General features: G+C 42.2%; 1 protein-coding gene across 4 annotated transcripts in view; it reads left to right on the top strand.

Annotated features, from left to right (window-relative positions):
* Positions 1-27,283, top strand: part of SMARCA4 (SWI/SNF related, matrix associated, actin dependent regulator of chromatin, subfamily a, member 4) — an 88,145-nt gene that overhangs the window by 10,152 nt on the left and 50,710 nt on the right. For all 4 annotated transcript variants that reach the window (XM_012556130.2, XM_004378330.2, XM_004378329.2 and 1 more), the window contains exons 7-15: positions 202-375; positions 1,909-2,082; positions 3,255-3,422; positions 3,511-3,561; positions 8,578-8,708; positions 8,888-8,945; positions 22,939-23,060; positions 24,324-24,474; positions 26,192-26,355. In XM_012556130.2, coding sequence (XP_012411584.1) covers positions 202-375; positions 1,909-2,082; positions 3,255-3,422; positions 3,511-3,561; positions 8,578-8,708; positions 8,888-8,945; positions 22,939-23,060; positions 24,324-24,474; positions 26,192-26,355 — 1,193 coding nt within the window. The remainder of the gene's footprint in view (positions 1-201; positions 376-1,908; positions 2,083-3,254; positions 3,423-3,510; positions 3,562-8,577; positions 8,709-8,887; positions 8,946-22,938; positions 23,061-24,323; positions 24,475-26,191; positions 26,356-27,283) is intronic.

Raw genomic sequence — 27,283 nt, 5'->3', positions numbered from 1 at the left:
GGAGGACCCTCTTACTGGGTGTCCTGATCTGTGCTGGCTTTGCCTGTGGTCACCTCCTAGGTAGCCTGTAAACACACCGATTTGGTGCTTAATGCATTTAAAAAGGATTCATTTGGAAGCAGCAGTGTTCTGACTACTGTGTGTCCCTGCGGCAATCACGAAGTCATACCCATAGCCAGTTTTTCCTCTTCCTTCCTAAAGCTGCGCCAGGAGGTGGTGGTGTGCATGAGGAGGGACACAGCCCTCGAGACAGCCCTCAACGCCAAGGCCTACAAGCGCAGCAAGCGGCAGTCCCTGCGCGAGGCCCGCATCACAGAGAAGCTGGAGAAGCAGCAGAAGATCGAGCAGGAGCGCAAGCGCCGGCAGAAGCATCAGGTGCGTCCTCAGACCGCTGTGCGGCTCGCCCTTCCTGGTGTGTGGCTGCGTGCCTTTCGTTTTCACACGTGCCACGTGTTTCTGGTTCACCATCACAGCATGCTAGGCACTGATAATACATTGGTGGACAAAACCAAATCTGTGCTCTCTCGGTAAGGGGAAGACAGGCAATAATCAAGTCTCCACGTAACATGTTGGGAGGTGCTAGGGTGTGAAGAACAGCAAAGCAGGAATGAAGAGTGAAGGAGCAGCTGTTAGACAGAATGGCCAGGGAAGCTCTCTCAGTGGAGAGATGTGAACAGAGACCGTGGGAGGGAGCCACGCAGTGGAAAGAATTTTCCAGAGCGAGGAACAAGTGCAAAGGCCCTGAGGCTGTAGTGTGCCCATATGTGTCATAAAAAGCAAGAATCCCAGTGTCGCTAGAGTGGAGTGAGTGAGGGCAGTGGGAGTTGACAGGGGCAGGTCGTATGGGACCTTGAGTACTGCAGGGAGGAGTTGGTATTTGCTGTCAGTGAGGTAGGAGCCATGGAGGCTTCTGGGTAGAGGAGGAACTGATCTGACTTAGGTTTTACAAGATCACTCAAGGAGACTGAAATCACAAATCAAGTAGGATTTAAGATTGATTCTGTTTCATTTATATTTTCTGAAGTTTTTCTCCAATCAGTATCTACTATTGGTATAGTTTAAGATATCATAGAAAAAAGGTAACACTCAAAATTAACCACTGTTAACATTTTGGTATACATTTTTCCAGTCTTTTTTCTCCGCATTTATATTTTAATCAAAATTGGGATTTATAGTATGCACAGTTAAATCACTTTTGTTTTTAATTTAACACCCATTTACCTATTGTTAAATATTGTTGAAGCATGATTTTTAATGTCTGTATTGTATTCCGTCTTAGTCGGTCTAGTATGCAGTTACTTAGGTTGCCATTTCCCTGAGAATATGCAGCTCATCTTCCGCTTCTCAGTATTAAAAATAACAACCAGTGTTATTTTTTGCTGGCTTCTGATATTTCCTTAGAATAAGTTCCTAGGTGTGGAATAACTTGGCTGGAGGGTGGGAACATTTTTGGAGCCTTCAACATGCAGCGCCAGGTTGCGCTGCCAAAGTTGTGTGCTTACCTGTTGTGTACGAGGGCCCTTCTCGCTGCACAGTTGCCAGCACTAAGTTTTATCGTTAAACAAAGAAAACTGAACCTGAGAGGCAAACCTTGTCACTTGATTGTTTTAAATCCCCTTAATTTTTAAAACAAGATTTCTGGTGGCGCAGTGGTTAAGATTTACAGCAAGCTACGGCTGCTAACCGAAAGATCGGCAGTTCAAATCCACCACCCACTCCTTGGAAACCCTATGGGGCCGTTCTGCTCTGTCCTGTAGGGTTGCTATGAGTTGGAGTTGACTTGACGACAACGGGTTTGGTTTTGGTATTTTTAAAATGAGCTATGTGTGAAGTTTTCCTTGCCTCACTTAGGGGAACTTGACAGTGATTTCTGTCAAATAGTCTTCTCCTTTGTGTGTGTCCCTGCAGGAATACCTCAATAGCATTCTTCAGCACGCCAAGGATTTCAAAGAATATCACAGATCGGTCACAGGCAAAATCCAGAAACTCACCAAGGCAGTGGCTACGTATCACGCCAACACAGAGCGGGAACAGAAGAAAGAAAACGAAAGAATTGAGAAGGAGAGAATGCGGCGGCTCATGGTAACCTTCCCACCTTCGTGACTTTGGCCCCTTCTGATCTGTTAGCACTGGGTGGTGCGGGGGCCAGGGCTTTTCCGGTGCTGTGCTGAGGGATTGTACACTCAGAGACGGGGCAGAGGGAAAGGAAGGGCCCAGGTTTGGGAGTCAGAGAAAACTGGGCTCATGCTGACTCTGAGGTGGCTGCTGGGTCACAGGGTCACTCTGACCGCATGCCCTAAGGCTGGTTAGCGGCTGGTCTGTGTGTTCTCCTACATCGAGATGATACCGCCTTCCTGGTGTGAGCCGCAGATGGGTGACCCAGACTGCCCACCCTGCCCTTCTTATCTGACCACTTCGAGTGCTGTGCATACAGGGACACGATAGTGAGCTGGACATAGCCCCTGCCCTCATGGGGCTCGTGCTTGCTCTAGAGACAGATACTCGAGTGAAACAAACAAGGTGGTTTTGGATAGTGAAGAAAAGGAAGCAGGATGAGGGTGGAGAAGAGGGGAGGGAGGGACCACCCCAGAGGGGACGTGCCACAGCGACCCATAGATGCAGAGATCTGGGGGAGCAAGGACACAAGGGCAAAGGCCTGAGGGGGAGAAAGCTAAGTATGAGGACCAGCAAGGTGGGCCCATGTCCCTGGCACAGGGTGGCGGAGCGGCAGGAGGTGAGGCCAGAGAGTTCAGGAGGGTGGGTCTCCTGGGGCCTTGCAGACCACAGGTAGGGCTTTGGATTTCGTTCTGAGCTTGATGGGGAGCCTTGAGAAGGTTTAAGCTGTGAGAGGACGTGATCCGATTTACTCTGAGAAAGACTGAGAGAGGTTGCTGCAGAAGTTTGTGAGAGTGATGTGGTTCAGACCAGTCAGAGAGAAGGGTTTGGATCTGGGGTGTGTTTTGTGGAAGTAGAGGACAGGACTTCTAACGGCCTTTTTAAGTGGCTCCTGGCAGGGGCCAGCACTCAGTAGGTGTTGAGGAAATACTTATCTGAAGGGGAAGTCAGTAAATATGTGAAGGGCCTGTAGCACGGTGCTGGGTGCGAGCTAAGAGCCCCCTCAATGTGCATCTGGTCGCCAGTTAACAACACCCCCCACTCCCCCAGTGGGGTTCCTGACTGCGTTTTCCTGACTTGGATGCTGGTGGATGTGTGTGTCTCACACACCAGCGCCATAACCCCGCACACTTTCGCAGGCTGAAGACGAGGAGGGCTACCGCAAACTCATCGACCAGAAGAAGGACAAGCGCTTGGCCTACCTCTTGCAGCAGACGGATGAGTACGTGGCTAACCTCACAGAGCTGGTGCGACAGCACAAGGCCGCCCAGGTTGCCAAGGAGAAGAAGAAGAAAAAGAAAAAGAAGGTAGGATTTGCCTGGCTGTTTTTTGCACGTGTCACCTCTGCCTCGACGTCCTAGGTCAGGGAATGACGGTGTTTCTCTTTACTTCCAGAAGGCAGAGAACGCGGAAGGACAGACGCCTGCCATCGGACCGGATGGCGAGGTAAGGAAGCAGGGTTTTGTCTCTCGGAAATGCCAGCCCAGCCTCAGAACCTGGGTCTGTTTTGTCCTTTACTTTTTTTCTTTTCTTTTGAAGTTACAAAAGCTATATATGGTGATGATAAGAATCCAAGTACGTCTCCTTCCCACCAACCCACGCCCTCTTCATCCCACTCCCCAGAGGGAACACTGTTAGCTTTTGGATGTGTATCCTGCCAGGGCTTTTTCTATTAATGTGCTACATTGTTTACATGTAAATTTTTACTTTAACATAGTTTCAGACTTACAGGAGAGTTGCAAGAATAGTACAGAGACTTCCTCTATACTCTTTACTCAGATTCACCAGATGTTCACATTTTCATGTATGATATTTGTTTTCCTAAATCATTTGAGAGTAAGTTGCAGGCAGGATGCCTTTTTACGGCCATATATTTCAGCATGTATTTCCTAAAAATGAGGTCATTCTCTCCCATAACTATGCTTGGTTGTCAAAATCAGGAAACAAACATCTATCCAATACTATAATCTACTGGCTTTATTAAGATTTTGCCGCTTGTGCCTCTGATGTCCTTCACAGAGAAAGAAGATCCCGGATCACACGTTACGTTGTCATCCTTTTGTCTCCTTTCATCTTGAACAGTTCCTCACATTTTCTTTGCTTTTTACGACCCTGACAGTTCTGAAGAGAACAGGCCAGGCATTTTGTACAGCGTCCCTTGGTTTGGGTGTGTTTGATGTTCCTGTGTGATTTTAGCAGGAGTAGCCTGATGTCATGCTGTGTCCTTGTTGCATCCCATCAGGAGGTGTATCATGTGTACTTGTCCATCACTAGGCTGACGTTGACCTTGATCACCTGGTTAGGGTAGTGTCTGCCAGCTTATCTGCTGCGAAGTTGCAGTTTTCTGCTTTGTAATTACTGAGTATCTTGTGGTGAGGTACTTGAGACTATGTAAATAGATTGTAACTCGTCAAACTTCCACCCACTAGTTTTAGCATCTGTGGACTGCTTTTGCCTGTATCGATTTTTGCTGTGATGGTTACAAAATGGTGACTTTTGAGTGTTACTCCTGCATTAGTTGACTTTTTGAAGATAAGGATAAGCTTTCCCTTCTTTCCTACTTATTTGTATCACTATAGATCAGGGGTTTGCAAACCTTTTTCTGTAAAAAAAAAAAAGTAAATATTTTAGGCTTTGTGGACTACATACGGTCTCTGTTGCACATTGTTGTCGTTAGGTGCTGTCAAGTTAATTCCAATTTATAGTGACCTTATGTACAACAGAACGAAGCACTGCCTGGTCCCGTGCCTTCCTCACAATCATTGCTATGTCAATCCATCTTGTTAGGGTCTTCCTCTTTTTTGCTGACCCTCTACTTTACCAAGCATGATGTCTTTCTCCAGGGACTGGTCCCTCCTGATAACATGTCCAAAGTACGTGAGACGAAGTCTTTGTTTTTTGTGTTGTTTTGTAACGACCTTTTAAAACTGCAAAAACCATTCTTAGCTTAGCTTGCCAGCTGTTTGAAAGCAGGCTGTGGATTAGGCTTTGGCCTGTAGGCCATAGTTTGCCGACCCCTAGTACAGACTCATGGGGTCTTATTTAATTTAATGGATTCTGAGCCTTTACTATAATTATTTATTTTAATGCTCAAACTGTTCCGGTTTTGGCCAGCAGGCCCGCTTCAAGTTGGCTGCAGTGTCCTTTTGACACCTCTTTATTCTTAGAGTGCTTCCTTACTTTCTGGCACAAGCTGTCCTAGGTGCATCTTGTACTTTCCCAGCCCCAGCCCTCAAGTTAGCCATTTCTCTAAGGAGCCCTGGTTCCTTTTATTAGGGAAGAATATTTAGAAACCAAGATCTGACTTTAGGTGTGCTTTTTGTTACTGAGGTGTTATTGTAGCTGGGCCCTCTCAGTGGAGAGATCCAGGGAATAGATGTGTGTATACAGACATGTCTGCTTTTTTGTTTATATATATTAAAAATCTTGAGTTCACACTGATACCTCCAGTTCTCATCCAGCACCACAGGGTTATCTCTATCCTTCCCCGTTTCCATATTTGTAACAGTGAGAAACCAGGCTTCCATTAGCCACAATATGTTTACTTATTTGCTCAATCTTAGATGCACAGAAAGTAGATTTAGAATTGCTAACCCATTAAAAACAAAACAGTTGATTCTGACTCATGTGCAGAGTGACACAGAGAGGGATCACTGTCCCTGTGCTCCATTCCTGAAGGCAGCCATTCTCACTTAATACACTCACATGAAAGAAATGGATACCAAGTAAGATGTATAAAATATGCATTTTCCTTTACGCAGTTCCCTGGCTCCTTCTCAGTCCCCCTTCCCAGAATTAACTGTGGGGGTGTTTGCGCTGGGACCTTTTGTCTGCGTGTGCCATTGAACATTGTCTTTTTCCCAGCTAGCATTATATTGCAGACATCTTTCCAAGTTAGCTCATACGCAGTTACCTTGTTCTTTCTTGTGTCGCCGTATGACAGAGATGCTTATTTAGATCATATATGTAATACTTTCTATAGAAAAAATTTTAATGAAGATAAAAGTAAAAACCCCCATTGTGCCTGCTTTCCTGTGGGCACACATTGACTTTGGTTTATGTTTTCTCTGTACCCTTTTAGAAAACTTTTTTTAAAATTTTATAATTTATTTTTGTTGTTGAGAATATACACAGCAGAACATACATCAGCTAACAATTTCTACATATACAATTCAGTGACATTGATTACATTCTTTGAGTTGTGCAACCATTCTCACCCTCCTTTTCTGAGTTGTTCCTCCCCCATTAACATAAACTCACTGCCCTCTAAGCTTCCTATCTCAACTTCCAGGTTGCTGTTGTCATTTTGATCCCATATAGATAGATTTTATTTTTGTTGTTGTTTGTTTGTTTTTGCTGGTTCAACTTTTTACAGGTGTACAACTTACAGCAATTAGCAATAATCAGCTGTGCAACCCTACCCTTAAAAAATGTGATTTTTCCGTCACTGTTCACCGCCCCCCTGCTTCTCTCCCACCCCTGGTAACCACTAATAAACTTTGGTCTCTGTACTTTTGCCTTTTCTTGTCTTTTTATATGAGTGAGGTTGTGCAATATTTATTTGTCGTTTTCCCCATCAGAAATCTTTATCCACACATCCTCTTTGTTTTGTTTTGGAATCATTTGGGTCAACCTAGACATAGCTAGGATTTTTTCACTTAGCAGACCATTTTGGACAGTTTCCCATATCAAGTCATATATTTCTGTTTGCATTTTACTGTCTTATTAGACTTGATTTCATCGTTCAAACCAATAGCTGTTTAGGTGGCTTCTAACTTTTAGCTGTCACAGAGAATACTGCAGGAGCAGCTCTGATGCACCACAGCTGATGGGCAGTTCCGTTGTTTGCTTTTCCCCGTTGCACACCGTGTTGTAGTGAGCATCCTTGTACATTTTGTGTTTATGCACACTTAGTCCTACAGGCCCAGTTCCTGGAAGTGGATGACTATAGTGATGAACTCAAGTACATGTTTATTTCAAGTGATTTTATTAAAAATGCTATGCTGAAAATTTTTTGGAAGAATGCATGTTGGAATCTTACTATTGTACAAGCCGTCTTAAGGCCATTTGAAGGGCTCAGGTGATATAGCGGGAAAGTGGGGTTCAGGGAATTCCACTGGGTAATTGCTGCGGCTGCTTTTCCTGTTTAGTGATGGCAAGCATCACTTGGTGATGGTTATAGATTTTACTTGGTCTCAGCCAGTGGTTTTCAACCTTGGCTGCACATTTCAGTCTCTTGGGGAGTTTTTAGAAAAGTAGGGATGCCCAGGCCTCACCCTAGAGCAGTTAAATCAGAATTGGGGTGGGGGGAGGGTGTAGCCTCAGCATCTTTAACCGTTCTCCCAGGGGATCCCAGGGAGCATGTGGGGTTAAAGTCACTGATTGAGGCCATCTGCAAAACTGATCCAAGAGGCAGGGGTCACTGTCGCCTTCCATGGCGGGCCACTCGCAAGGTGAGGTTTTTACATTCAAGGAGACTAATATCCCTCCATGTGGGCAGGCCGTGTGGACAGTGAGTGCAGTATTTTGGAGGGAGGGAGAGAGAGGGAGGTATAAGTTCCTGGAAGATGTAAACTAACGTTTCCATAAAGGGCTTTATTCTCATCCTGAAGGTTTTCTCTAGGAAATTTGAAGTCATCAGCAAGGGGGAGAATGTTCTCCCAAAGTTGGAATCTCAAAATGAGGAATTCCATGTTTGTTGCCAAGAGGAAGTTAATTGTTTTATCTTTTCAAATATTCCATGCGGTTGTTTCACAGAAAAGAATTAGGGCTGTTGCTGGTTTACAAATACAGGATTCGTGGGCGGAATCGAGGGCCAGAGGACTGTGAACAGCATGGTCATTTGTGTGAAAGGGGAGAAACACCTAAATCCTTGTTTCTTATGCCAGGAGCCTGGTAACAGCAGGCACCTGTGATGAGAGAAATGGTCAGGCTGGAGGGTAGGAGTCTGGGAGGGTGCACACTGTGTACTCTTCAGTTTTAACTAAAAATTAAAACGTATGTGTTAATTAAATTAACTCAAAGAAATAGCTGTCATACATTTAAGATAAATGGATTACATATTTTTACAGAATTATTACGTATTGCCATCCAGTTGATTCTGACTCATAGTGACCCTATAGGACAGAGTAGAACTGCCCTGTAGTGTTTCCAAGGCTGTGTAAATCTTTACGGAAACAGAGTGCCACATCCTTTTCTCGCTGAGTGGCTGGTGGGTTCAAACCGCCGACCTTTCAGTTAGCAGCCGAGCACTTAACCACTGTGCCACCAGGGCTCCCTTACTGAATTATAAGTATACAATGAAACCATTTTCACAGCCACTGTGATTGTTTGTGTGCCATTTTCTGGGCATGGAGTTGGGAAGGCTCTTCACAGGTTGACTCTGGTTCACCTTGTTCTTTTCTGGATACATGAGGTATGGAGAACATGGAACCTCAAGTCACGTGTGTGAATCTTTTTCAGCCTCTGGATGAGACCAGCCAGATGAGCGACCTCCCAGTGAAAGTGATCCATGTGGAGAGCGGGAAGATCCTCACAGGCACAGATGCCCCCAAAGCAGGGCAGCTGGAGGCCTGGCTCGAGATGAACCCAGGGTGAGTGGGGTCTCACGTTCCAGATGCAGCTGGGATTTTGAGTTGAAGTTTGGTCTCATTCCAGGGGAGTTGGCAGCCAGGAGTGCTTTGCTTGCTCTTGGATACCAGGCCATTGACTATGGAAAGTGAACCATGCTAGGTCTGGGGAGATTTATATTAAAGCGCTAATATTTTTCTAGGTATGAAGTAGCTCCAAGATCTGATAGTGAAGAAAGTGGCTCAGAAGAGGAGGATGAGGTAAGGCCCTCAGTGCTCTGTAGCAGTGACTATCACCTCTGAGCGTTGACCCTCACCTGATCGGTGGGCATCGTATAGGGCAGGGGGCAGCCGAGGCCCCGTCCTGCCTGAAAGTTGCTACTCAGAGCTGTACTGTCCAATACCGTAGCCTCTAGCTACGCATGACTATTTAAATTTTAAATTAGTCAAGTTAAATAAAATTTCCATTCTTCAGTTGGACTAGCCCCATTTCAAATGTTCAGTAAGCCTCCCCAAATAATTAAATTTTTTTAAACTCACATTAGATCATGTACATGCTTGCCCATTATAATACATTCTTTGGAAATGGATGAATTGACTGCATTTATTTGTGTGTTCTCTAAATCATTTAATTGTGCCTACATTAAGGTTCCTTCTAGCTTTTCACTGGTTCATGAAGCTCTGATGCAGACCCTTGTTCCTGCCTCCATCCTGGTCGCTCCCTTGGGAAGGGGAACTTAGAGGGGTGCCCAGGGTTGGAGTTTCTGAAGGCATGGTATGTGTTTGCCCAGTTAACCTCCAGAAGGGAATTCTCCCTCACCCGCCCTTTATCTGTGTGAAATCTCGCTCACCACAGATGGGTGTTATTGAGTATTGTTCTTAAAAGGCTTTGCCACCTCTACAAGTTTTATAAAAGGAGATTTTAATGTGCATTTCTTTGATTGCTCTTAAGGTTGAGCATTTTTTCAGGTGTCACTGACCACTTAGATTTCTTCTGTGAATGGTCAGCTTTATTTACCCATTTCTGATGAGTTGTGAGTGGTTTTTAACTGTGAGTTTTTAAGCACTCTTTACCTTTAGCTGTAATCAACTTAGTGTTTGCCTCTTATCTTCTTCTTGGTTTCCCTACTTTCGACCCTTCCTTAGTTTTTGCATGGCCCTCCTCAGATCACCTGGGATTTATTTGGAGTAGATTATGAGTAACTTTTTTCCTCTTCTGATTACTAAGCCAGTTTCCACACCATTTAATCCATCTCTTTCCCATTGACTTCTGATATTTTAAAAATATAACGATATATTCAGTTTTTATATCTACTTGAGTCTTGAGGGCCACCTGCTCAGTTTCTTTTATAACCTAGGGATTCCTAGGTCAGTACCATTTTGTTGTAACTCTCTAACAGTATTATTGAGGTATAATTTACATACCATAAAGTGCACCCATTAAGTGTATGATTTGATGATTTTTAGTGTATTTCTAGATTTGTGCAATTATCACCACATACCAGCTTTAGAACAGTTCCATTACTCCAAAAGGTCCCTCCTGCCTAAATATAGTTAATTCCCACTCTCTTCTCCGGCCCAGGAAACCACTGATCTGCTTTCTGTTTCTATAGAGTTGCCTTTTCTAGACATTTCATGCAAGTGGAGCCATACAACGTGTAGTCTTTTGTGTCTTCTTTCACTTAGCATAATATTTTTGAGGTTCATCCGTGGTGTCGTGTGTATCAAGAATTTGTTGGTTTTTTTTACTTATGATTATGGGGTTTATTAGGGAAGTAACAGGTTATAATTCAGGTTCAGGAACACTCAGGATACAATTCTTCCATCAGAACAACTCTTCCCAGTCATGCCCACAGGCATGCCTCTCTCTCTGGCCCTCAGCTTCTGTCCTGCTTGGGCAAGTGTTGTATAAAGCTCTTTTAGTTCTACCAGTAAGTGCCCAGAGGTACCCCACTCTGCCACTAAGCCCTTGGCCTGAAGGTGCTCAGCTCTAGCTCCATGGGTTGGGAAACCTAGCTCTACCAAGTGTCCAGAGACACCCTACTCCTTAGTCCTTCGAACTAATCTTTTCCTTGCATCCTGTTCTCTTCATTCTCCCTTGCTCCCGAAGGGATGAAACCAGTGGAGTATCTTAGATGGCCGCTCACAGGCTTTTAAGGCCCCAGACACTACTCACAAGAATTTGTTCTTTTTTATTGCTGAGTTGTATTCCATTGTATGGTTATAGTAGATTTTGTTTATCCATTCACCAGTTGATGGACATTTGTGTTGTTTCTATTTTTTGGCAATTATGAATAATGTTGCTGTGAACATTTGGGTACCTGTCTTTGTGTGGACATGTGTTTTCATTTCTCTTGGGTAGATACCTAGGAGTGGAATTGTTAGGTCGTGTGGTAAGTTTATGTTTAACTTTACAAAAACCTGCCAAACTGTTTTCCAAAGTGGCTGTCCCATTTCATGGGTTCCAGTTTTCTCCACATCCCCACCAACGCTTGATATTGTCTGTCCTTTTGAGTTTAGCCGTTCTAGTGGACGTGTAGTTGTATCTCATTGTGATTTTAATTTGCATTTTCCTAGTAACTAATGACGTTGAGCGTCTTTTCATATGCTTATATACCATTTGTATATCTTATTTGGTGAAAATCTATTCACATCTTTTGCCCATTTTTTAATTGGGTTGTTTGTCATCTTATTGAATTGTAAGAGTTCGTTATATGTTCTATATACGCGAACCTGATCAGAGGTATAATTTGCAAATATCTTATTCTTTTAATGGTGTCTTTTCAAGTATAAAAATTTTTAATTTTGATTATGTGCAATTATCAATTTTTTCTTTTATGGATTTTACTTTTAGTGTTATAAGAACTTTTTACTTAACCCAAGATCACAAAGATTTTTTTCCTATTTTCTTCTATAAGTTTTATAGTTTAAGACCTTGTACTTAGGACTACGATCCATGTTGAGTTGATTTTTATGTATGGTCTAAGGTGGATGTCTAAGTTTAGTGTTTTGCCCATGGATATCCAATTTACCCAGCACTGTTTGATGAAAGTATTATTATTTTCCTGTTGAATAGACTTGGCACCTTTGTGGAAAATCGTTTGGACATTAATGAAGGGTTTATTTTATAATAAGTTTTGAAGTTGGTTAGTTATTAGTCCTCCAACTTTGTTGTTCTTTTTCAAAATTAGATTGACTTTTGTAGATCCTTTCATTTCTATCTAAATTTTAGCGTCAGCTTACCGTTTACTACAAGAAGGCTTGCTGGAATTCTCATTGGGATTGCATTGAATCTATAGATCAGTCTGAGGAGAGTTGCCACCTTAAAGATACTGTATCTTCCAATTCTGTGGACATGAAATGTCGTCATTTTTTTAAGATCATCTTTAATTTTTCGAACAATGTTTTGTAGTTTTCAGTGTACAGTTTTTGTACTTCGTTAAATTTATTTTTAAACATTTTATTCTTTTTGATGCTATTATGAATAGAATTGTTAATTTCATTTTTGATTGTTTTTTGCTATTACATAGACATACAATTGATTTTCATATTTTGATCTTATATCCTATAAACTTGTTAAACTTATTTATTAGTTCTGACAGATTTTATTTTGTAGATTTTTGGGATTTTCCACATACAAGATTGTGTCATCTGTGATTAAAGACAGTTTTGCATCTTTGTTTTCTATCTGTATGCCTTTAATTTCTTATTTTTGCCTTATTTACTGGCTAGATTCTTCAGTATGATGTTGAATAGAAGATGTGAGGGCAGACATCCTTGCCTTGTACATGATCTCAGGGGTAATGCATGTAGTCTGTCACCATTGTTTGATGTTAGCTATAGGTTTTTTGTAGATGTTCTTTATCAGGTTGAGTAAATTCTGGTCTATTTCTAGATTGTTGAGAATTTTTATCATGAATGGGGCTAGATTTTATCTAATACTTGTTTTGTGTCTATTAAGATGATTATGACTTGACAGCAATAGGTTTGTTTTTTTTTTGGTATTAATGTTTTGTTATATTAATTAATTTTTGGATGTTAAAAAAACCTTGTGTTCCTGGAATAAATCCTACTTTGTCATGATGTATAGTCTTTTTTTTTTTTTAATATTTTGCTGTGTTAGTATTTTACTGAGCATTTTTTGGGTCTGTATTCATAAGGAATATTGATCTATAGATTTATTTTTTGTGTGAAGTCTTTATCTGGCTATGGCATTAGGTTAATACTGGCCTCATAGAATAGGTTGGGAAATGTTCCCTCCTCTATTTTTTGGAAATATTGGTATTATTTTTTAAATCTTTGATAGAATTCACCAGTAAAACTGTTTGGGCTTGATCGTTTCTTTGTAGAAGGAGTTTTAGTTACTAATTCAATTACTAGTTAATAGGTCTATTCAGGCTTTCTGTTTCTTCTTGAGTCAGTTTTGGTAATTTGTGTCTTTCGAGACGTTTTTCCATTTCATCTCAGTTATCTGAATTGTTGGCATAAAGTTGTTTATAAGTGGTCCCTTTCATCTTTTTAATTTCCATAGGGTTGGTAGTGATGTCTCTTTAATTGCTGATTTTGGTAATTTAGTACTTGGTCTTTCATTTTTTTCTTGTTCAGTCTATATTTAGATTATTGATTTGAGACCTTTCTTCTTTTCTGATGCAGATGTTTAAAGCTATAAATTTCTCACTAAGCACTACTCAAGCTGCATCCTGTTGATTTTTGGATGTTTTTGTTTTCATTCCATTCAAAATATTTTCTAATTTGACTTGTTATTTCTTTTTTGTCCCATAGGTTATTTATACTTATGTTGTTTAGTTTTAAACATTTGAGGATTTCTCAGATTTTTTTCTGTTGTTAATTTCTAGTTTAATTCTCTTGTGGTTTGAGAAAATACTTTGTATGATTTTAATCTTTTAAATTTATTGAGATTCCTTTTATGGCTTAGCACTCTGGAGACTGCTCCATGTGCACTTGAAAAGAATGTGTATTTTGCTGTCTTTGGGTGAAGTGTTCTATATACGGTAGTTGAGTTGGTTGATAGTGTTTTTCAGGTTACCTATATCTTTGATTTCTGTCTAGTTCTATCCACCACTAAGAGTAAGGTAAAATTTCCAACTGTTCTTGTTGAATTGTCTATTTCCCCTTCAAATTTGGTCAGTTTTTGCTTCATGTAATTTGATGGTCTGTTGATAGATGTGCACACACTTAAAATTGTTGTGTCTTCATGTTGTGTTTAACTTTTTATAAGTATTAAATGTCTCTTTTGTCTCTAGTAATATTTCTTTTTTTAGCATCAATTTTGTCTGATACTAGTGTAGCCATTCCAGCTCTCTAATGGTTACTGTTTGCATGGTATATCTTTTTCCAATCTTCTACTTTCAGCCTGTTTGTTTCTTTGAATCTAAGACAGCTGGGTCTTGTTTTTTTATCTAGTATGACAGTGCCTGCCTTTTGATTGAGTTTCTTGGACTGTTTCCAGTTAGTGTAATTAGTGATATGGTTAGGTTTGCATTTGCCATTTTGCTGTTTTTTTAAATATGTCTTCTGATTGTTGTTGTCGTTCCTTGTTCCTCCTTTACTGACTTTTTTTAATTAAAAATTTTTTATTGTTGTCAAATATATATAGTAAAACGTTTGCCGTTTCAACCATTTTTATGTATACAACTCAGTGATATTAATTGCATCACCATGTTGTGCAACTATCACCACTATCCATTTCCAATTTTTTTTCATCTTTCTTAACAGAAACTCAGTACACCTTAATAATTCCCAATTTCCCCCCTTCACCCACACTGGTAAACACTAATAAACTTTGATCTCTATACATTTGCCTATTCTGGATATTTTATACAAGTGAGATCATGCAATATTTGTCCTTTTGTGTCTGACTTATTTCACTCAATATAATGTTTGCAGGTTCATCCATTGTTGGAGCATGTATCAGAACTTCATTTCTCTTTATGGCTGAATAATATTTTATTGTAGGGCTATATCCATTTTGTTTTTCTGTTCATCTGTTGATGGACACTTGGGTTGTTTCCACCTTTGGCTATTGTGAATAGTGCTGCAATGAACACTGGTGTACAAGTACCTGTTTGAGTCCTTGCTTTCAAGTCTTTTGGGTATATATATAGGAGTGGAATTGCTGGATCATATGGTAATTCTATGTTTGACTCTTTGAGAAACTACCGAACTGTTTTCTACAGCAGCTGCAACATTTTACTATCCCACCAGCAATGTACCAGGGTTCCAATTTCTCCACATCCTAGCCAACACTTATTTCTCATTTTCCTGATTATAGCCTTCCTGGGGCGGTGAAGTAGTATCTCATTGTGGTTTTGACTTGGATTTTCCTAATGACCTATAATGTTAATCATCTATTCAGGTGCTTATTGGCCATTTGTATGTATATCTTCTTTAGTGAAATACCTATTCAAGTCCTTTGCCCATTTTTTGATTAGGTTGTTTGTTTTTTGTTGTTGAGCTGTAGGAGTTCTTCATGTATTTTACATATTAAACCCTCATTTAACGTATGGTTCTTAAATATTTTCTCCCATTATGTAGGTTATCTCTTCACTTTATCGATAAAGTTCTTTGATGCACAAAAATTTTTAATTTCAGTGAAGTTTCATTTTTTTCTTTTGTTGCTCATGCCATATCTAAAAACCCATTGTTGAAAACTAGGTCCCAAATCATTATCCCTTTGTTTGCCTCCAAGAGTTTTATGGTTTTAATTCTTACATTAGGTCATTGATCCATTTTGAGTTAATTTTCGTATATGGTGCAATGTAGGGGCCCAACTTCATCCTTTTGCACGTGGAGATTCAGTTGTCCCAGCACCGTTTGTTGAAGAGACTGTTCTTTCCCCATTGAATGGACTTGGCACCCTTGTTGAAAATCAGTTGAACATAGATGTACAGGTTCATTTCTCAACTCTCAGTTCTATTCCGATTGTTGATTTGCCAGTACGAGACTGTTTTGATTACTGTAGCTTTATAGTATGTTTTGAAATCAGGAAGTGTGGGACCTCCTATTCTTGTTTTGCAAGATTGCTTTGGATTTTCAGGGCACCTTGGAATTCTGTATGAATTTGAGGATTGACTTTTCTATTTCTGCAAAGAAGGCTGTTGGAATTTTGATAGGGCTTGCAGTGAATCTATAGATTGCTTTACATAGTATTGATATCCTAACAGTATTAAGTCTTCCAATCCATGAACTTGGAATGTTCTTCCATTTATTTAGGTCTTCTTTAATTTCAGCAATGGTTTATAGTTTCAGTGTACAAGTCTTCCACATCCCTGATTAAACTTATTCCTAGGTATTTTATTCTTTTAGGCACTGTTGTAAATGGAGTTGTTTTCTTAATTTCCTTTTCAGCTTGCTCATTGCTGGTGTACAGAGACTCAACTAATTTTTGTGTGTTGACCTTGCAGCTTTGCTGAATTCATTTATTAGCTCTAGTACCTTTCTGGATTCTTCGGAATTTTCTGTATAGAGGATTACATCATCTGCAAATAGAGATAGTTTTGCTTCTTTTTTCCTCATTTGGATACTTTTTATTTCTTTTTCATGCCTAATTTCTCTGGCTAGGACTTCATAACAAATTATGGATGACATTGTGAAGAATGGGAACTCCAGAACACTTAATTGTGCTCATGAGGAACCTGTACATAAATCAAGAGGCAGTTGTTCGGACAGAACAAGGGGATACTTTGTGGTTTAAAGTCAGGAAGGGTGTGTGTCAGGGTTGTATCATTTCACCATATTCAGTCTGTATGCTGAGCAAATAATCTGAGAAGCTGGACTATATGAAGAAGAACGGGGCATCAGGATTGGAGGAAGACTCATTAACAACCTACATAGTGCAGATGACACAGCCTTGCTTGCTGAAAGTGAAGAGGACTTGAAGCACTTACTGAGGAAGATCAAAGACCACAGCCTTCAGTATGGATTACACCTCAACATAAAGAAAACAAAAATCCTCACAACTGGACCAACAAGCAACATCATGATAAATGGAGAAAAGATTGAAGTTGTCAAGGATTTCATTTTACTTGGATCCACAATCAACACCCATGGAAGCAGCAGTCAGGAACGAAAGACGCATTGCATTGGGCAAGTCTGCTGCAAAAGACCTCTTCAAAGTGTTGAAAAGCAAAGATGTCACCTTGAGGACTAAGGTGCGCCTGACCCAAGCCATGGTGTTTTCAGTCACATCATACGCGTGCGAAAGCTGGACAATGAATGAGGAATACCGAAGAAGTATTGACCCCTTTGAATTGTGGTGTTGGCGAAGAATATTGAATATATCATGGACGGCCAAAAGAACCAACAAATCTGTCTTGGAAGAAGTACAACCAGAATGCTCCTTAGAAGCAAGGATGGCGAGACTACGTCTTACATACTTTAGACATGTTGTCAGGAAGATCAGTCCCTGGAGAAGGACGTCATGCTTGATAAAATACAGGGTCAGTGACAGAGAGGAAGACCTTCAATGAGATGGATTGACACAGTGGTTGCAGCAGTGGGCTCAAGCATAACAACGATTGTAAGCTTGGCGTAGGACTGGGCAGTGTTTCATTTGTTGTTCATAGGGTCGCTATGAGTTGGAACCGGCTCGACGGCACGTAACAACAACAAGGACTTCCAGTAAAATATTGAATAGCAGTGGTGAAAGCAAGCATCCTTGTCTTGTTCCTGAACTTATGGAGAAAGCTCTCAATCTTTTTCCGTTCAGTATGATGTTAGCTGTGGGTTTTTTGTAAATACCCTTTATCATATTGAAGAATTTCCCTTCAATTTTTTAGTTTTTTGAATGTTTTTATCATGAAAGGGTGTTGGATTGTGCTAGGTGCCTTTTATGCATTGATTGTGATGATCATGTGGTTCTTTTCCTTTGTTCTTTTGATGTGGTGTATTACATTGATTTATTTTGTAGTGTTGAATAATCCTTGCATTCTTGGAATAAATCTCACTTGGTTATAGTGTATAATCCTGTTAATATGCTGTTGATTTGATTTGCTAGTATTTTGTTGAGGGTTTTTTACTTTTTCTGCTAGCATCAAATTCTCTTTTTCTGGGATGTATTTATTTAGCCTTCATTTTTGAAGGTTAGTTTACGTGGACATAGTATCTTGGTTGACGGTTTTTTTCCCCGTCTATCTTTTCAGCATTTTCAATATGTCATTCTGCTGTCTTCTGGCCTCTTTTGTTTCAGATGAGAAGTTAGCTCCTCTGTACATGATGACTCTTTCTCTTTCTGTTTTCAAGATATTCTCTTTAGCTTTGGCTTTCAAGTTTGTTAACTGTCTCTTTGTATTTATTCTCCGTGCTGTTTTTGTTTATTTGCATTTATTCTTCCTGGTTCAGCTTCCCGGATGGGTAGTATATTAGTTTTTTAGTGGTGCTGTAACAGAAAGACCACAAATGGATGACTTTAATAAACAGAAACTTATTTTCTCACACTTTAGGAGGCTAGATACTGGAATTCAGGGAGCCAGCCCTGGGGAAGATTCTCTCTGGGGGACAATCTGTGTCTCAGCTCCTCTAGCATTCTTCTTGGCGTTCTTTGGCGAGTTCCTTGTGGCATCTATCTTCTCCCTATTCGTGCTTGCTTGCTTCTGTTCCTTATCGGTTCCTTTAATATCTCAAAAGCGATTGGCTTCAAATACACCCTGATGTAATTATGGCCTTATTAACTTACATCTGTGGAAAGAGATGATGGAGAAACTCAATATCATCTGTCAGAACAAGGCCAGGGACCGACTGCAGAACAGACCGTCAATTGCTCATATGCAAGTTCAAGTTGAAGCTGAAGAAAATTAGAACAAGCCCACAAGAGCCAAAATACGACCTTGAGTATATCATACCTGAGTTTAGAGACCATTTGAAGAATAGATTTGACACACTAATGGCCGAAGACCAGAGGAATTGTGGAGTGACATCAAGAACATCACACATGAAGAAAGTAAGAGGTCATTAAAAAGACAGGAAAGAAAGAGACCAAAATGGACGTCAGAAGAGATGCTGAAACTTGCTCTTGAACGTAGAGCAGCTAAAGTGAATGGAAGAAATGATGAAGTGAAAGAGCTGAACAGAAGATTTCAATGGGTGGCTTGAGAAGACAAAGTATTATAATGAAATCTTCAAAGACCTGGAGTTAGAAAACCAAAAGAGAAGAACATGCTTGGCATTTCTCAGGTTGAAAGAACTGAAGAAAAAATTCAAGCCTCAAGTTGCAATATTGAAGGATTCTATGGGGAAAATATTAAATGACGCAGGAAGCATCAAAAGAAGATGGAAGGAATACACAGAGTCACTATACCAAAAAGAATTGGTTCATATTCAGCCATTTCAGGAGATAGCATATGATCAAGAACAGATGATACTGAAGGAAGAAGTCCAAGCTGCACTAAAGGCATTGGCAAAAAACAAGGCTCTAGGAATTGATGGAATGCCAGTTGAGATATTTCAACAAATGGACGCAGCGCTGGAGGTGCTTACTTGTCTCTGCCAAGAAATTTGGAAGATACCTACATGGCCAACCGACTGGAAGAAATCCATATTTGTGCCCTTTCCAAAGACAGGTGATCCAACAGAATGCAGAAATTATTGAACAGTATCATTAATATCACAGGCAGGTAAAACTTTGCTGAAGATCATTCAAAAGTGGTTGCTGCAGTACATCAACAGGGAACTGCCAGAAATTTGAGCTGGATTCAGAAGAGGATGTGGAACGAGAGATATCATTGCCAGTGTCAGGTGGACCTTGGCTGAAAGCAGAGAATACCAGAAACGTGTTTACCTGTGTTTTATTGACTATGCAAAGGTATTTGACTGTGTGGATCATAACAAATTATGGATAACATTGCAAAGAACAGGTATTCCAGAACATTTAATGTGCTTATGAGGAACCTGTATATAAACCAAGAAGCAGTCATTTGAATAGAACAAGGTGATACTGTGTGGTTTAAAATCAGGAAAGGTGTGCTGCGTCAGGATTGTATCCTTTCACTATACTTATTCTATCTGTATGCTGAGCAAATAATCTGAGAAGCTGGAGTATATGAAGAAGAACGCAGCATCAGGATTGGAGGAAGACTCATTAACAACCTCCGATAATACAGATGAGACAACCTTGCTTGCTGAGAGTGAAGAGGACTTGAAGCACTTACTGAGGAAGATCAAAGACCACAGCCTTCAGTATGGATTACACACCTCAACATAAAGAAAACAAAAATCCTCCCAACTGGACCAATAAGCAACATCGTGATAAACACAGAAAATATTGACGTTTTCATTTTACTTGGATCAACAATAAATGCCCATTGAAGCAACAGTTAAGAAATTAAATGATGTATTGTATTGGGCAAATATGGTGCAAAAGACCTCTTTAAAGTGTTGAAAAGCAAAGATGTTACTTTGAGAACTAAGGTATGCCTGACCCAAGCCATGGTATTTTTAATCACCTCATATGCATGGGAATACTGGACAATGAATAAGGAAGACCAAAGAAGTATTGCTGCCTTTGAATTATGGTGTTGGCGAAGAATACTGAATATACCATGGATTTATAGAAGAATGAACCAGTCTGTCTTAGAATTACAGCCAGAATGCTCCTTAGAAGTGAGGATGGCAAGACTTTGTCTTACGTACTTGGGACATGTTACCAGGAGGGATCAGTCCCTGGAGAAGGACATCATGCTTGGTAAAGTAGAGGGTCAGCAAAAGAGAGGAAGACCCTCAATGAGATGGATTGACACAGTGGCTGCAATGATGGGCTCAAGTCTAGCAACAACTGTGAGGATGGTGCAGGACCGGGCAGTGTTTCTTTCTGTTGTACATAGGTTTGCTATGGGTCGGAACCGACTGAACAGCACCTAACAACAACAGCAACACAAAGAAAACCCTGTTGCTAAATGGGGTAACATCCACAGGTATAGGGTTAGGATTTACAACATATATTTTTGGGGGACACAATTCAATCCATAACTGATAGTTTTTTATTTTTTTCCTCAAATTTGGGAAATTTATAATTTCTGTCCTTCTATTGAGATTCAGTATTTGTTGATTCACTGTTGATATATTGTGCTTAAACCTGGCTTCCTTTAGCTCTTTGAACGTGTTTGCAGTAGCTTTGAATATATGTATAATAGCTGCTTCGAAGCCTGTGTATGTCAGTTGCTACCTTTGGAAGCAGAGACAGGTTTGGCTGACTGCTTTTTCTCCTGAGTGTGTCACACCCTCTCTTATTTCTTTGCTTGTCTTGTAATGGTTTGTTGGAGCCTATTTTAGCCTGTTTGGATTCTGTCCTCCCCCACCCCCACCTCCCCCACCTCCAGGGGTTGTTGCTGTGGTGGTATTTTGTTTATCTGTTTAGTAACATCCCTGGGCCAAATCTATGAAATCTTTTCCTGAAAACCCATGCTTCTCGTGTGTCTGTTAATTTTTTTTTTAATTTTAATCCTTGTTTTTATGTTGAATCCTGGCTTTCTAGGAGTGGCCTATTTTTCTTCGTAAATTAGTGGTCGTCCAGTGATAGGACAGAGATTGTGCGTGAACACCTTGCGTCAGTGGGGCTTCTGTCTTCCTCTGGTGGGCCCGTGGGGAGAGGAGCACAGTCCCAGTTCCTGCCATTTTCATGGCTCCCCTGGCTTTTGCTTTCTGCTGGGCCCATTCTTGTCTCCTCTGCTTTCCCCAACCAAGACAAATCTCATCTCCCCCAACTGTGCCCCTGGGCATGGGCCTCTCCCACTGCTACAAAACGAGTGAGCCCCATCAGTCTGCTGCCAGTCCTAATGGTCTGCCTACCCCGCCTGAACCTTCGAGTTCATGGAGCTTGGGGCTGGGGGAGATGGGTGCAGTTCTAAGTAAGAGTTGCAGACTCTTGCTCTTTTTATCTGAAGTCCAGCAGTTTTTTAAGCATTAATGCCTCTCAGGTTGTAGCATGCTTCTGGCTGATTTACAGAGCCCCGAAATGGTTGCTTTTATCAGTTTTGTAGAGCTTTAAAGTTGCTTTTTAGGGAGGGAATTTTCCAACCTCCTGACCCCTAGTTTTAACTCCAGACATGTTATTGTTAGGATGAGTCCACACCAGGCACAATTTTTTACCCAGAATATTTATTTTCACCTGTTCATTATTCCAAGTGATGTTTAAAATCATTTTCCATGTTCTAAGGGAAATCCCACTGGATTTTGATTGGGCTTGTTTAACTTTTTTTCTTTTTAAATGGGAAATTTTTTTTTTTTTATTGTACTTTAAGTGAAAGTTTACAATTCAGGTTAGTCTCTCATACAGAAATTTATGCATACATTGTTATGTGACCCTAATCACTCTCCCTATACTGTGACAGCACACTCCTTTCTACCCCAGATTTCCTGTGTCCATTCAACCAGCTCCTGACCCTACCTTCTCATCCCACCTCCGCACAGGAGCTGCCCATTTAGTCTCATGTATCTACTTGAGCTAAGAAGCACACTCTTCACGAGTATTATTTTACGTCCTGTAGCCCAGTCTAATCTTTGTCTGAAGAGTTGGCCTCAGCAATGGTTTTAGTTCTGGGTTAACAGAGTCTGGGGGCCATGCCTTTTGAGGTTCCTCCAGTGTTAGTGGTTTTGGGTTATTAATACAGGAATACAGGGATGGTTTAACACTGGGAAATGTATTCATGTGTATTTTACCAGTATGTCACATAGAATCCCAGTATCATCTGCTCAGTATATGATGAAAATCCCTTTACTGAATCACAACTTTCACTTAAGTTACAAGTTTATTGAAAAAACTTTATGGTAAACTGGGCTGCCTATTATCACCAGCAGTATTTGACATATTTTAGACACTCTAGCAGTGTCAGTAAAGCTGGAGTAAATTCAAAGCAATGAATATTGAAAGTCCGCTATTATTAATTTCTAGGAAATCCAAAAGAATAAACTGGAATACTGCTTGAGTAGGTTGGGCAAAGAATGAATGTGTAATACGCATTATATAACAGGAGTAGGAGGAGAAGGGATCTACTTCTAATAGCGTCACCCATACAGAGTTCCCTGAGGTAACCTTAGAAAGAAGTGTCCGCGGTCTGTGCTAGGAAAACTAAAAATAATTTACGGCGCAATTAAGAGAAGATAAGAGCCGTGTCACATTGTAGGATAGAGAGAGGGAGCGAGGGTGTTATGACATCACTTCCACACCTCTGCTCTCCTGTGGGCACCCTGCGCCCTGTGGCTGTGGGAGGAGCTGAGCTAATGCAGGCCTGTCTCTTGGTAGGAGGAGGAGGAAGAGCAGCCGCAGCCGGCACAGCCTCCTGCCCTGCCTGTGGAGGAGAAGAAGAAGATTCCAGATCCAGACAGCGACGACGTCTCTGAGGTGGATGCACGGCACATCATTGAGTAAGGAATCCCTCCACTCCTTCCTCCTCAGCGGCTTCCTGTCAGGTGGCACTGGCAGGAGCAGTCAGAATCCCAGCCCCCTGGCTGCGGGCCTCTCCCTGGACGGCGCTAACCACTCTCCAGTCAGCAGCCATTGTGGGAACACGAACAGGCACAGTTTATTCACTTAAAATTTCATTCACTTTTATTGGAATTTAATATAGAAAATACATTCACGTGGTTCATCGTGTCCTTGAGAGGTGTAGGGTGTGTACCACAGAAAGCCTTTGTCTCGCCTTCATTCCTCAGCCCTCCTTTCCCTCTCTGGAGGACTGTGTCCCTTGTCTCCTTCCTGAGATACTCTGTGCATTAACAAGCAAAACGTTTATGTATATTTCTTTGCCTTTGTGCAGATGTATATGGGGCACAGAGGACATCCTGCCTCTCTCTCACAGATGTTAGTGTTGCATTGCATGGTTATACTCTCATTTATGTAGCTAGTCCTCTGGTGGGAACGTTTAGCCCATCTCTTATCTTTTGCATTTGCTAGCACAATTACAATTAACATAGTAATTTCTTTATTGCTTATGGTACTTACGTTCGTGGATACTGTTAAAAGAAATAGAGGATTGAGGGTATTATATGTTACAGACATGACTGTAATCACTAGTACAAAAATAGAATCCTTTGAAATCCTCAGAAGCATACAAAAAAAACTCCCACAAAGCTAAGAAAACACAGAGCGCACCGTGAAAGATTTGTTAAAAGATGTGAAAACAGAAAGCATGGCATAAAGCAACACGACAGAGATTAGATCATGCATACTTGTCATATGAGTAAATGTCATGTTAATAGGTGTCACTTTTTTAAAGGAAAAGAATTTCAGATTGAATCCCAAAGCAGCCAAAGCTGAAATGATTGTTTTTGCGCGAGGCTTTTGAGTGTGCGTTTTCCCGTTAGGCTCATGATCTCTCAGTACAAAGGGTGTGTCCTGTAGGAGCCTCTGGCCGGAAGTAATGTTTCATGATGTGAGGTGACAAGAGACGTCATTGCTGTCCTGCTGAGGCAGAGTAGGGACCCAGGGCGCCCAGGCGTCCACTCTCGGGCCCCACTGGGTTACTGTTTGCTGCCTTCCTAATTCTCAGACTGTTCGGCTGCACTCTGTATCTTACAGCTCAGGCCACAGGTAAATGGGCAGAAAGCCTGCTGCACGGGGGCCTGTGTTGAGAGCACACTGTCACAAGTAGGATCGCGTGTCCTCACACCACATTTTCTGTCCCCCAGGAATGCCAAGCAAGATGTTGATGATGAATACGGTGTGTCCCAGGCCCTGGCTCGTGGCCTGCAGTCCTACTACGCCGTGGCCCATGCTGTTACTGAGAGAGTGGACAAGCAGTCGGCTCTGATGGTCAACGGCGTCCTGAAGCAGTACCAGGTGAGGGAGGAGGCGGCGGGGAGGCCATGTCCATATGGCAGCCACGATAGAAGGATTCCCAGGTTGTGGGTGGCCATGTTTGCATACCAAGTGAGTGCTGAAGTCAGGCAGACCCAAGTTCACATTCTGTTCTTTGTCTTTGGGCAACTCACCTTTCCCCTCTGAGCCTCAGTTTCCCCATCTGCAAAGCAGAGACATAGTCCGTTAGATCAGCCACAGGATGAAACGAAACTGCAGTAAATCAGTATCTAATAGGTGCTTCCCGTGTGCCAGAATAGGAGTGCTTTATATGCGCTTATCTTTTGAATCCTCCCACAACCCTGCAAAGTAGGCGCTATTATCCTTTGCATTTTACAGGGCAAGGGTAGGGGACAACTGAAGAACAGAGGTACAGTGGTTCCTCAGATTACACAGCTTGTGAGTGTCTGAGCCAAGACAAGAACCCAGGTCTGGGCACCTGTGCTTGGTACCTGTTACCTGGAGCTCTAAATAGTGTGAGTCAGATGGCCTGGGCGCTTGGATGGACGTCAGGAACCAGAAGCCCTGGACTGAGCCCTTTCTTCTGTAAATGTGGTAGCAGCCCCTCTCACAGATCCTCTGTGAGGGAGAAATGATGCTGGGTCTGAAGCACTTGGTCAGGGCCTGGCCTGGAACAGTCAAGAAGTTGAGCTGTTCTGAGTAGACATTTCTTTTTCTGGAGCCCCACAGTCCTGAGTTTATCTGGAAGCTCTGCAGAGGGAACTGTACTCTCCAACCAAAGAACAGATCTCCCTGATTTTCCATTTGCATGTGACCCCTGACTACTGCTTTCTCTCCCCCAACTTTCCTTAGCTGAACTCTTAAGCCCCACATGCCGATAGCAGGTTCCAAAGAGGATAATGTAGTAGTAACTAGTGGAAATTTCCAGAGGCCAGTGTAATTGAAAAAATTAGAACTTGGCCAGAGCTTACTTCGTTAATCTATTAGGAAAATTTTCAGATTTTCCTTCAGAAAGTTGTACTTAATTTGAAAACCACCTTCTCTCTAATGCCTGCATTTCAGAAAGCTTACAAGCTTTGGAAAGCTCTTGATTAATCTTTGAAATGACTTTTAGGCAGCCGTTAACCCCTCAAACAAACAAAAAACCAAACCCATTGCCATTGAGTCAATTCCAGCTCATAGTGACACCATGTGTGCGGAGTAGAGCTGCTTCATAGGGTTCCCTTGAGTGTAATCTTTACAGAAGCAGGTCACCAGGCCTTTTCTTCCACGGTGCTGCTGGGTGGGTTGGAACTACCAGTCTTTAGGTTAGCAGCTGAGCGCGAACTTCTAGCACCACCCAGGGAGTTTTCAACGCCTCCAGGTCTCCTGAATTGCAGTGTCACATGGCACGGCAAGTTTCTCCAGGTGTGTTACATGGGGCAGTGCCAGGCAGTGCACAGATGTGTGATGTAGCCGTTTAAAACTGAATTGTTTAATGGGTACCAGGGAAGGAAACTTTATGTATGTACGTTGTGAGCACAGCATACCTGTGATTTCACAGAAATTATTACTAGGATGAGGCTACATATAAAAAGAGTGGGTTGATTTAGAGAATGGTGCTAATAAGTCAGGGTGGTGGCGGGCAGCAAGTTGCTCGGGCAGAAGCTGCGACTGGTGGTGTGAGTCTCTGAACGTGGGACACGCTCTGCATCAGACCTGGCCTTCAGTCCTGGCTCGGCCACCTCTTTGCTTGTAGATCAAAGGCCTGGAGTGGCTGGTGTCTCTGTACAACAACAACCTGAACGGCATCCTGGCCGACGAGATGGGTCTGGGGAAGACCATCCAGACCATTGCGCTCATCACGTACCTCATGGAACACAAGCGGATCAACGGGCCCTTTCTCATCATAGTGCCTCTCTCGTAAGTGTGCCGGCCGCACTGGGGCCCTGCTGCTACCCCACAGTGGTAGGCCAGCCACCGCCTTCACTTCAAGGGGCAGACTAGGAGAGGGATGGGTGGTGGGGTCCCCATCCATCAACCCTACTGTGACAACTCTTTGTGGGAAGTCCGTGGTGTCCTCTCCAAGGCCCACAACCAGCAAATTACACACGTGGAAGCCAGAGACCCTTCACTGAAAGAGTGGGATAGGGCCCCTTGTGACTCCTTCACGCATATCCTGGTTCCACTTCTGATTGTGTGGCTGTGCTGCTGGGGGCATTGGAGCCCTTTCTGTCCCATCCCCACCTGGCCCTCGCAGCTCAGATATGGTTCAGGCCTGGCTGGACCTGGGCAACCAAACGGTCCTCCAGAGCCTTTCACTGACCATCTCTCGGCTCCGCTGGCCTCTGTCTCCTAGCAGGCAGCCCTTAGGTGGCTGAGATTCCACCACTGCTTTGGGCATCCCTCTTCCCAGCTCAGCAGTGACACACAGAAAAATTCTCCTGCCCCAGGGTTTTTCCCAGAAGTTTCAGAGCTGACTCATTGGCCCACCAGAGGTCACATATCCAGCCTCAAACCAGTCGCTGGCCTAGGGGATGGAGGCTGATTGGCTAGGCCTCCGCATGGAGACTTCGCCTGGCCCCAGAGCACAGCAGCCCCCTAACCTTGCTGGACACTCAGCTGGGACCACTTCAGCCTCAAATCAGTGGTTGGGGAGGGGGTGGGAGGGCCTGGGAAGCTGAGTGCCTGTGCCCTGACTCCATGGGAAAATGCCCTCCTACCTTTAGAACAGCCAGGCCCCTGGAGCCTGTGTGCCAATAAGCTAGGGGCTGATGCTCTAACCTTCCAGGTGGGATTGGATGAAGGGCTGGGGGGATTCCAGAACTCTCCTAGAATTTAACATGGAGAG

The sequence above is a fragment of the Trichechus manatus genome, unplaced genomic scaffold, assembly GCF_000243295.1.
Source record: "Trichechus manatus latirostris isolate Lorelei unplaced genomic scaffold, TriManLat1.0 scaffold00057, whole genome shotgun sequence".
NCBI classification, from domain to species: domain Eukaryota; kingdom Metazoa; phylum Chordata; class Mammalia; order Sirenia; family Trichechidae; genus Trichechus; species Trichechus manatus.
This window is presented reverse-complemented; position numbering and strand designations above follow the sequence as displayed.